The 12,467-nt window shown below is 31.0% G+C and overlaps 1 protein-coding gene across 1 annotated transcript in view; it reads left to right on the top strand.

Moving 5' to 3' along the window:
• Window positions 1-11,759, top strand: part of CHIC2 (cysteine rich hydrophobic domain 2) — a 58,325-nt gene extending 46,566 nt beyond the window's left edge. The window contains exons 4-6 of the mRNA XM_055588588.1: window positions 6,852-6,908; window positions 7,075-7,134; window positions 10,331-11,759. Of these exons, the coding sequence (XP_055444563.1) occupies window positions 6,852-6,908; window positions 7,075-7,134; window positions 10,331-10,381 (168 nt within the window). The 3' untranslated portion in view covers window positions 10,382-11,759. The remainder of the gene's footprint in view (window positions 1-6,851; window positions 6,909-7,074; window positions 7,135-10,330) is intronic.
• Window positions 11,760-12,467: the final 708 nt, after the last annotated feature.

Below are 12,467 nucleotides of genomic sequence, written 5' to 3'. Positions count from 1 at the left end.
ATACCTCAATTCATGTTTAGTTGCACAAAGCAAGTTATAAACAAAAACAAAATACATTTTGGATAAATCTCATTGAGACTTAAAAATAGAGTAGAATGAGTATTTCCTAGACGTCAGCTGGAGAAAATTTTAGTTTTAGATTAAGTTGGCTGTTCAAGGCCAATAGCTGAGTTAGTGGTTTAAAATACTTTACATGTCATAGAGGTGTTATCCAACAAATTAAAAATTCTTTACAAATTTGTAGCTTCATTGAATAATGGAGAGAGAGCATGTTATTGAAATCCTGTTTCAAATCCCAGTTCCACCATTTCCTAGTGTGGCTTTAAGTTTCTTAACCCCACTAAGACACAGTTTTCATATGTAAAATAAAAGTTATACAAGCTGCCTTCTAGGTTTATTGTGAAGATTGATTGAGAAAACAGGGAAAACAGTTAACATGGGGTCAGATCCAAAGTGAAGATCAACAGATATGATTCCTTACTCCTTTGTTTCTCCAATTGTCATTATAAGCAATCAGCAGTATTTTCCCCCCTGCCTGTTGTGAAGTAATTCTTCCTTTTGAAGTCATACAGGTTTTTTAATCTCCGATAGTAATATGTTTGATTATTATATAGTCATATAATATATATATATTATATATACAAGCTATATATATATTAGCTTAGTGAAATTCATTTGTCTTATGAACAATTTTTCTAATTTTCTTTTGTCATTTGAAACTCAGTTTTAGTTTTCTGAGATGTTATCAGTATTTTCTGAAAAGTTATCAGAGACTTGTAGATAACCCCTTAAAATTGTGTGCAATATTTTTATATATTGGTGCATAAATGCCTTTTTCATCAAATCCCAAAGTAGTCAGAGTAACCTTAAGAAGTCAAGAACCACTAGTCTAGTCATAAACTCTTGATTAAAATTGTGCTTAAAATTAGTATTTGTAGGTCACTGCTCAGTACTAAGTTAAAGGGAATTTTTGATACACAAAGTATTTACAGTTGTTTAGCTTATCTTCATCTGAAAATAGTATTTTTAACAAACAGTATGAAATGATTTTTTTGAAAATACTTTGATGGATATTTAGTTTATCTAGATTACATAAAAGTTAATATTCACATAAAATTATTTTCCTCTTTACATACTATACTTTTTATTTATTATGTTTTTTAAAACTTTTTATTTTATTTTGAGGTATAGCCAGTTAACAATGTTATGATAGTTTCAGGTGAGCAGCAAAGGGGACTCAGCCATTTATTTATTTATATATAAAACCATGTATCCGTTCTCCCCAAAACTTTCCCCTCCCATACAGGCTACCACATAACATTAAACAGAATTCCATGTGCTATATATATAGTAGATGGTTATCCATTTTAAATATAGCAGTGTGTATATGTCAATCCTAAACTCCCTAACTATTCCTTCCTCCATCCTTCCTCCCCCTCCCCCCAGCTATAGTTCTTTCTCTAAGTCTGAACATTCACATAAATTTTTTTGAACTATTTTTCAAGTCTTTATTGAATTTTTTTACAATATTGTTTATGTTTTGGTTTTCTGGCCGAGAGGCATGTGGGATACTAGCTCCCTGGCCAGAGATTGAACCCACAACACCTGGATTGGAAGGTGAAGTCTTACCACTGGACCATCAGGGAGTTCCTCCACACATAAAATTTTTAAAAGGGGCATTTAAATACAGGAAGGGAATTTTTTGAGGAATTTAATCATATTCTAGTTTGTCTTTCGGTGAATCTAGATTTTTCATATATTATAATACTGAGTTTTCTGCATATTATTGCAATATAAAATTTATATTAATCCAGGACAGAGATAAATCAAGTAATTTTCTCTTAAGTTAAAATAATTCATTTAAAATTTTGCATGCTTGCTTTCTAATGACTTATAACTAATAACATTTTTGTTTCATTTATTTTAATGATTTGAATTTGCACAGATGTCAAAAGATATTCATTTGAAAAATACTTAAAAATTTTTAAAATTATGAATACATTCAAAGCATTATTCTAGTTAAAGCTTAATGCATTATATATAAACTTAGGAGTTTAAAATTTGTTTTAAATAAGAAACTGAACATTTGAAATTATACTGTGAACTCTGTGATATGAATAAATCCTATTCAAAAAGCTTTAATTTTAAGTTTAAATAGTTAAACTTTTATAAATAGTTATTAGTGAGCTATTCATACATTTTGTTAAATATTTTAGCATCTTATATTCTGAAGACTGATAAGAATGCTCTTTCTTTGGGGGAAATTCAGAGAAATTTTGTTACAGCTTCCACATTTAACATTTTTCCTTTGATTTTAAGTACTTAAAAATCCATGAGGTTTCTATTGATTTTATCAGCAAGTTCTAGAAAACCACTTCTTTGAAAAAAATTTTTTTCAAAGGACTGTGAGTTAGTGAATCATTGGTAATGAATATACTGTTAAATAAGAGTGGTAACAGTGGTAACAAAGTAGGGAAGTAATACAGGGAAAACTTTGTAAATGATTTGCTGTCCTGAAAGACTTATATCTAATAGTGCATAATTCATTTATGAGGAATAACAAAATATTCATTAGTAAGTATAATATTTAGAAAAATTACAAAAAATGTTTCTTCTCATAATAAATCAAATTTGAATTTTCAGAAAACCCTAATTTTCAGTTGCAGTAGCTTACTATATCTGGGTGTTTCATATGTATTTTTCTATTGTAAGCTTACTTTAGATGCTTCTTTGGAAATTGATAGGGATTTATCAACCTAATATTAATTATTGATCAGTTGTTATTTAATTAGCATTTTTGTGAATTATCCAGGCTGTTTACCTCTTTTGCATTTTCCTGGTTGACTTACTTCCACAATTCTACCAAAAATTTAAAAGGAACCAAATAGAAGCCAAAATTTCTATCCTTCTATTATTATTACTTATTCAAGTTAAGTCTATTTAATAAGTCCATTTATAATTGAAATTGTGTTTTTTTAGTTTCTGTTATTTTTTACTTTAATGTTACAGAATGGTTATATTAGAATTAGTTCACCAGTGAGAAAAATACAGTTAGCAAAGTGTTGAAATGAGGAAATGTGTGACAAAAAACTAAAGCGAGCTCTGTGAAGAGAGAGGGGGTTCAGAGTCCAAATGCTTATTAGAACAGTCCTTTTTCCAACCAAGTTAGTTGACATGATGTTATTTTCATAAAAACCTTGTTTTGATTACATGGTGTGGGTTGGTGGTCTTTGTCCTTTTAACTAAGGGTAAAAATCCACGATAAAATTAGATTTCTTGTTGATCATCTTTTGCAGAAGAATTGAGGATGCATTGGTTAAGAACTGCTAACCTGTCCTCTAGCCTCCAGGGTGTGAGCACTGAAAAGGATTAAGACCCACTGTAGGGAAGCTTGCACTGAAGCCTGCACTGCCCTTTCCCCTGTTCTTTCAGTTAAATAGAAGATTTTTAGTTCCCATGACTATCAATCTGGTGCTTTTCACAAGCACCAAATTCTTTTAAGAAAATTGATTATTTTTAGATCCACTGGCCTAGAACACTGAAAGATGATTTTTTTAAAAAGTATTTCCTGTTGATAGACCCTATACATACTGTTTTTTTCTGAGGCATATTAGTTTCCTTTAATTTATGTCGATTTGGTGATCGATAGAAATACTTAAAAAAATCAAGGACAGGTTTTTATATGGTTAAGTTTGTTTATCCAGTAATAATTATAGAGTTTGGCAGTGTTCAATCTTATATTTTGTTATAAATAGCTATCTGACAACCCTGTGGACATAAACTCTTAACTTTTATTTCTAGAGTACTGCAATAATAAGGTACTTTATTTTCATGTTTAAAGGCTTTTAAATAGATTTTTATAAATGCTGGTGTCATTTTTTGAAATGTCTGCCAAATTGGTGTTGTATTTAATCGTGAAAATATATTTTGATTTTGTTAACTGAAAATAATTGCAAAGTATTAAACATTTTCAGAAGTTAAAGCTCCCCCCCCATTTAATTTGAGCTTTTGTTGTTACTAGCAAATAATTTGTGGCACAGTTTCTTTTTTTTTTTAATGACTGTTACAGTCTATATACTTGTCACCTTAGTGTGCTAGAAATGTTCCACTCAGATCAAGAGTTCCTTTCTGGTTTTGTATGTTCTCACCTGCTCCTCACTGTAAATCACTGAGATGTCAAGTGCAATGATTAATTAAGCTACACGTGCATGTGCTTTTTTTTTTCCACCTGTCAAGCAGGAAAGAAGTCTTATATCAGTAGCAAGATTAGATGCTGCAAATTCACAGCTATTACTCCAGACTGTCAAGTGTATAAAAATATTTTATGTTTAGATGCTTATTTGGAATATGGCATACCACCGTTTGTTTGGTTTAGAGTTCTTAAATATTGTTTAAGATACAATTATTATATCAAATTCTGTCATTAAACTTCCAATTAGAAGCAAAGGATAAATTTGGTATTTCTACATAAATATTTTGGAATTTAAGGTTCATACTTTATACTTGATTTTTAATCAAATATGGGTAGTTGATTTGAGTTATTTAAAGTAAATATTTTAAGTTTCTAAAGTGATGTGTGTTTGTGTGTATGTATCATATGCACCATGAGATCCATTCATAATGTTTGTTCTTGTTATAGTATGGGTTTAAATTTGTGATGACTGATTGTGGAAACTACACTTTTTTTCTGTATGTAATGCGTATTTGCAGAATGTAATGTTAAACTTTTAATTTTTATATATTAATATGAAACAACAGACTTGAAAGCTTGTTCTCCTCACCCTACTTCTTTCATACCTCCTACCCCCTTTTTAAACATCAGCAAAAGTAAAACCTCAAATTGTATAGTAATCTTAATCTATTATTAAAAGGTCCTAGAAAGGAAGATTACAAGGTAGATTCAGGTTTTGAATCGGTTTTGCCATTGGTTTAGCAGCGGGTGGGCAGGCAGATGCCTGCTCAGAGTAGAACCTATTGCCATTTTTCACCATTGATAGAGTAGCCTTTCAGAGTCAATGAGCTCTGTCAATGTGAGCTTGTCAAGGCTACAACTTCATAGACCTGAGAGGCGGTTTGAGAGGTCAGCCCTTTTCAGGTTCGCTGTGATGCAAATGAACTTTAATGCTTAAACAACTATTGGAATTTTTATGTCTGCTCCTTGTTCTTTTTTCTTCACAAAGTCATTGACGAGACATTCAGTGCTTTTTAAATTGAAAGTTGCATTGTGCTAAAGACCTAGTACAGATTTACGGAGGGCTGAAAGCAGTTAGATCATGTTCTTTTCATGGTGCGATTAGAATCAAATCGATTTCCCTACAGCCTTCAGCATTCAGATGGCAATTTTAACAAAGCTTGGGGGCTAGACAAGGGACAAAACGACTGAACTGAATGTTAATTACACTCTGCAGCCTTATTTTCTTTTGATTTGGGGCTGACTGGCAACTAAATTAACAAAAAGTGTGACCATAACTGCTGCCCTATTTTCATTTAAAAGGAGAGCTGCCTCTAAAAGGCTATCTTTACAAAGAAACAAGTGAGGTCTGCTGATCATTGTTAACAAGGGCACTTTTTTTCCTTTAAAATTCTTGCCAAAAAAACTGTTCAAAAAAGTAATGTAATAAATTAGTCATTGAATGTAATAAATTAGTCATTGGCATATTATTACCCAGGGAGTTAGTTGAGTTTCTGATTTTTTTTGACATAAGCTTGGAAAATGTAAGGCAGTAAGTGGTAGTTATGAATTATAATTGGCACCTCTGTGGCTGTGGTGTGTATTTAGCATGTTCCACATGCTAAAAGGTAATATGGTAACTAGATTACTGTAGATGCCTTAAATAGATACTAAACATTTTATTATGTAACATTAGAGTATTCAATATCAGCTTGGTCATAACAGTTTTTCACCTCGCTCATCCTTGCTTGATAGTCAGATTTTCATATTTGATGATTAGTACTTATTTAGTTGTGGCACATTAATGGAGCTGGATGCATTTTTCCTTTCCTTGCAAGGAAGCTGCAGCTGCAGCAAGTTGCATTTGCTTCTTGTGGCCACACTGTCCTGTTTGCACCTGCAGCTGGGTCAGTCTCATCCTAACACCTGGCACCATGAATTATCCTCCTCTTTATTCCTCTGCAAGCAAGAAACATTTCATGCTGCATAGTGTATACTGCAAAAATCAAGTGACCTTCAGTATAAATTTCTTAGTTGATTGCTTTAACAGTAGTATTGAATAAAGTTTGATTTTCAAATAAAACCAATTTTATTTGAAAACCAACAAAAATGATTGGATTAAATGCAGTTTTGCCTCTGAAAATCTTTGTGAAATAATAAATAAGCTTAGCTTTTAAATTTGGACATTATTTTTAAGTATGATATAAAAGTTTGATTTGATACAGATTGATATTTTTTATTAACTTTTAATCATTTCCTTCTTTAATTTAGACTAAAGACCCTTTTCATTTTGTTAATGTATAAATAGCTTTGTTTTAAAATATGTATTAAGGTATTCTTATTACTACTAAATATTATAGAAATATTTTTGAAAGAAATGGGGATTTAAATTTGTATTTTTTAGTGGATAACATTAGCTTTTTAGACTTAAGTAAATCAGAGACTAGTAAGTTTAAAACAGTTAAAAAATACAGTGCCCAAAACCAAAACCATATCTTTATCAAAACAGTACTATTTCTGTTCAGGCTACTATTTAGTGCTAGAATGTCGCTAATGTTATAGACCACTCTATACTCAGTCACTGTCTTATACCTCTTTCCTTTTCACACAAAAAACAGCTGCAAAACCACATTTTTCTAAAACCAGTCAGGAGTAAACTTTTTTCTCATTTGTCTTCTAGACACGAAGATCGATTGAGAAGTTATTAGAATGGGAAAACAATAGGTTATACCACAAGGTGAGTACCACGGGGAGCAGCTTCATACTGTTGAGGTCTGAACTGCACAGTATGGAAACAGATGCTTTTGTTGAACTAAAAATATGAAAGATGGGCAAATGGGTTAGTCTGTGTGCTGCAATAAAATAGAGCTCATTTTTCTTCTTTTACTCTCCTACTTGTCTAGCTGTGCTTGCACTGGAGACTGAGCAAAAGGAAATGTGAAACGAATAACATGATGGAATATGTAAGTTAAAGGGCTGTTTTGTGAGTTTCTCTATTAAATGATCATTTATTTTGCTTCTGATCTTATTCTTTCCATGATTATTAATCAGCAAAGGTGTCAGAAGCTTAATCTCCTGAGTGCAAGGATTTTCTACGGTTCACAGATGCATGGTTTCATGTGCAAGACTGATTTATAAAGTTATGAATGACTTGAAAACAAGGCTTCACTGTGTTCTGAAAAATAATAAATTAATTGCCAAGATAAAATAGGCTGAACATGTGTTGATGGAGTGTGAAATTTTAGATGCTGTATAAAGAATAACCACAACTTTGGTTACGCAGCAAGTCAGATATGGCTTTTTTATATAATGCTAATCAGGTTTCCAAGTATGGAAGAAAACCTTTCAGCCAAGCCGCTGGAGCTTAAGAAACCTTTAGCCTTTATAGATTTTAACTACCCATACCTCTGTGGCCTTTAAAGAATCTTTCAAAGTGTTGTTGGGATATTATTCTGTAAAAATTATCTTAAAAGTAAACAGGAGATAAGATGTTGCTCACCCTGTGTTTATTCTTTAAAAGATATCTAATGGGTATGTCTATACAGTCAATTTTAGAGCTTAGAATGGGATTTAATTTACCAACTACTTGATTTACTTGAAAATTTTTTCTCAGTTTGAAAAGTTCAGAATACTATAGAAAAAGTGTCAATTTTTATTCTCCCTTGAGCCTGGGTGTTTTATGTTAAATATGAAGATTAATATATGAAAAGAAGAAGAACTGAGCACGGGGTTGAGTATCTAGCACATCATTTCTGACAAATTTTGTCTATTCTTTGACACAGCATAGCCATCATAGGTAGCGTGTGTGTGTGTGTGTGTGTGTGTATAAAAGATTAATGAAAACAGTGCCTGGATACTGGAAATAGTTGGAAATTATCATAAAATCATTTTTCTCTGTAGCATTTTCTCTTTCTTTCATTATCACACAATCAAATCCTATTTCTAGCCTTGAACATAAAAGATGTCTTTAAAATGTATCTTTTTTCATAGAATAGCTCTATTCAGTGAACTAAATAATGTAGATTTTATCATTATCTATTATATCAAACATGTTAATTTATGATGGTAAAAAGGCACTTGATACTTTTGTATAATGATAAAAGCACATTCAAATAACTTGTTTTGAGATTGACCTATGAAAATACTAGGCTTGTATTTTCATCATACATGAAAACTCATTGGTGAGAGAGTTTATGTATTTTGTGAGAAGGGATGGATATGTAAGTGATTTAAAGGATTTTGTGAAAAAATATTTGCTATATTTATAAACCCAAACACTCAGCTTATTAATAAAATAGAAGCTTTATTTATTTAGCACACTTGTAAATTTACTTTGGAAAGCAAAGCATAAAAGTATTCCCAATACTGTTATTTCCAGATAGAACTATAAGATCATTCATTCATAAAATACGCTCATTCTATTTAATGTTTATTTTTATGATGTTGTAGTATTAATGAAAATAATGTAACCTTCCAAAACATTCTGAACTTATGTGCTCTGTAAAATATGTGCTCTTATTGCTCTGTTAAATTGTCATTAATTTTTAGATAGTTTTGTCCTAAAGCCATTATATTTTCTTACCATCATAGAAGATATCTAGAAGAATAGCTTTTTAAAGACTTAAAAATTACTTTAAAATGTATTTTTCTTCAGTTTTCTTGGAGTGTGTGTGTGTTCGTGTGTGTGTATGTGTATTTATGACAGTTGAGTGGAGGAAAAACATAATTTTAAAAACTCCCTAAAAATAGTTTTGCAAAGTTAAAATAGAAATAATCTGTATATCTGTTTGACTTCAAATTTTCTTTAATTTACATAAATTTCATTTGTTAGTTAAAGGGAAATATTTCTCCTTGATTATGTTTTGAATATTGGAGTAAATCTATGAAATACACCAAATTTTCTTTTATTCAGATATGGCAGAAGAAATGAGACAAATGGTTAACTTCTGTGTATGGCTTCTGAAGGGAAAAAGTTTGTAGGATATATTCTTTTAAAACTAGTAATAATTCAGATAGTCAAAGATATCTTTTACTATTCATTGTATAATATATACTGGAAAATATAATTTAGTCATCAAATTTTAGAGCTACAAAGAATCTTGCCATCTCTCCAATCTTTTCATTTTATAGGTGAGGACACTGAGAAACAGAGGACTCTAGCTCAAATAAAGAAGCTGAGTAGGAAGCTAGTGAACATTTTGTAGGCAAATAACAGGTCAGGAGAGTGGCACAGGGGGCACCAAATGATGAGTCAGCTTGGGAGGAGTATATTGGAGCCACGTATAGAAATACCTTCTTTATTGAGACAGGTCAAAAATCAGGAGAACTAAAGAGTGAAAATGAAGATTTGTGGCTCAGATGACTAAATGTAGAAAAGTATCCAAACCTAGAGGTCATATCAAGACAGTTTCTAAAAAGACTGAGGAGTTCCTCAAACTGGAAACTGTTCAAATTGAATAATTTTTTGTTTAGCATCCATTCCATACAGAGTTGAAACAAGCGGGAAAATTGATTATAATTTAAGACAGTTCCAAGTTTGGAATAAAAATTAGCTCTGGTCAACTTGTGTCTTTCTGTGTTACTGAGTTTTGTTTTTTGATCGATTTTCATTTAGTTTCCTAGTAAAAAGTCCTTTGGAACAGATTTTTAACCTTTAATTTTGCTAGCCTAACTTTTAATTCTGCTAACCTAAAAAGAAAAGAATGTTTTTAAAAAATTAAGAGAGAGAACCAACACTTGGTCTAGAGATCACGATATGTCCTGGTACAGTAAAATGAGAACAGCTCTAGAACCTAAAGACCCGTGGAACTGGGCTGTAAATAAAAGGGAGGAAGCCTGTGGAGCTGAATATTAGGGTCAGCTGCAGCCACCATAATCTATGGTGTTGTACTTCTCAAATCATCAGGTTTCTCATTTATAAAGTGAGTATGATATACTTGCCTCCTTGTCGGGATTAAATAGATGCATATAGTATGAAATATTTGGTGTGTAGTTAGCTCTCAGTAAATGCTAGCTCCCTTTGCTTATTCATTCATGCATGCATTCTGCTCTTTGTCAGAGGCACTATAAAAATTGTTTTAAGTGATGGAATATAACTGAAGTTTTTTTAAGATAAAATTTTAAAGAAATCCTTTTAAAACTTGTTTTCTCCTTCTACAGGTCATCCTCATAGAATTTTTACCAAAGACACCGATTTTTCGACCAGATTAGCATTTACTTTATTTATAGAGACTTTCCAAGTATGTTGTCTTTCCAATGGTGCCTTGCTTGGTGCTCTCCTGGTGGTGACATAACATTGGTTCTACAGAATCGTGTGGTGTTTTTTTCTGTTGTTGTTTTTTTTTTTTTAATAACCGCATGTTCTAAGTGTGCATTTTTGTCAAACTTTGCAACAGTTATTTCATACAGATGTTTAATACTTAAGTTATTGTGCTCTTTCTGTTATGTATTCTGATTTTCAAGGATTACTTTTTTGTATTATCAAAAAAAAAATACATTTGAACTTAGCATAAAAAGTGGCCAGCTTTTTTATTTTACCACCAAGGTATACACAGTCCTTTATTTATTAATTCCTTAATATAGAAAAAGACCTTTGTAAGGCTCTACTTATCTATTATTCTAGCAAGCACACTCTGTATTATTTCTCTTGCTTTTTAAATTTATTGTCATTATTTTAAAATAGTGTTTTCTTTCATAGCTTTTTGAACCATAACATATTCCTTCCATACAATTCCTAATGCTATGTTTACAGCAGAAATATCTGTAACATTATAAAGACCTGTCAAAAAGTTTTGAAAGTATTTCCGTCTTCAAAAGTCATAAGGCAGGATTAAATTATTTTCATTAGAATAGACAAATCAGTGAATGGTATGCATGCATCTAATGTTTACTAGAGCTCAGGATCACAAAACACAGTAGCATTACAATCTGTATATTTTTATCAAGGTATTAATAATGGCCTTATTTGGGTTATTTTTTATTGTTTTATCAAATCTTATGTACAAAAGTATAGGAATACTAGAAATACTCCTTTAAAAAATTTCTAAGGAAAATATCTCTCAATCTAACAGCAATTGTAGAATGCGTATGTGCTTCTGAAAAGTTTTCGAAAGAAAACAAACATTATAGAATTAAACTGGTGTTTAATATCCCATTGATATTTAAAGCAGATTATTACTAAGAAATGGAGGGCGTATCTAGTACTGTTTTAATCCACTAGTTTGCTTTCAGTCCAGTTATGTAGACTTTTTTGATTAAGAGTATGATACACAAGTTTGAGTCAGATCATTTTGTTTCTTTAAAATATGTACAGGCATACATTTTTTTTTTTCTCCTCCTTTTGGTTGTACATATCTCCATGCATTTTAAAACTTTCTAAATTTCTGAATGGCCTATGTGTAAATTTTTGTTTTTATAAACCTTGAAATTATACAAATTTTGTGTGTGTATACAACATGTTCCATACAACTGTGGTATCGAGCAATAATGTGAATAACTTTTGAAATTATATAAACTATGCTTAATTTGTATTAAGAATTGGTACCACTATATAATACTTTTTTCCTTGTATTAAATCTTTTAAATACCAGTTTCATTAATTTATATACCTGTATTTTTAAAAACTATTTCTTTGTACTTCTCCAAAGTACTGTAATTCTCTGTGAATTTGAATAATTTAATGACATATCCTATATCATATATTAGGAACTATCTTAAAAATTAGGATTTTTGGAGAGGGGTGTGTCCTGAGATTTATTTGTTTCCTTTGCTTCCCAAAACACCAACTTGAATTTGTAAAACACTTTTCCTATGAAGAGCTCAAAGTACAGAGAATTCATACACTTATCATTTTATTTACCTTATGTCTTGGATATGTCCTATCACCTTAAAGTAGTGCAAATTAAAAGATAATGCTATTCAGAAACTCTAGTATTCCTCTGTGGTTTCCCTGTGACAAATTATCTTATGGAGAACACTAATTTTGCCTCAGGAAGATTCCAAAAGAACAGAAAAATATGACTGTGTAGACTATGCAGCACAGTTTTCCAAATCTGAAATTTTGTAAATTTGTGGAGCATCATGTTAATCAGCTTTATAGGAAGAACTGTACCCATTAGGCATAACTCTTTTCTCCTATTAATCTTCTATAAATTGTAATTTTAACATTATATTCCCATAAGAATATTATTTTTAACAGGATAGTTTTCATACTTGATAATGTTAACTATAGGATTTTAAAGTATTTTCCTGATTTTATTGAGAAATATGTTGCCTAAAGAGTCCCTAGAAATGGGTG

The sequence above is a fragment of the Bubalus kerabau genome, chromosome 7 (assembly GCF_029407905.1).
Source record: "Bubalus kerabau isolate K-KA32 ecotype Philippines breed swamp buffalo chromosome 7, PCC_UOA_SB_1v2, whole genome shotgun sequence".
Classification (NCBI taxonomy): Eukaryota; Metazoa; Chordata; class Mammalia; order Artiodactyla; family Bovidae; genus Bubalus; species Bubalus kerabau.
Note: the sequence above shows the minus strand (reverse complement) of the source record. Positions and strands in the feature narration are given on the sequence as shown.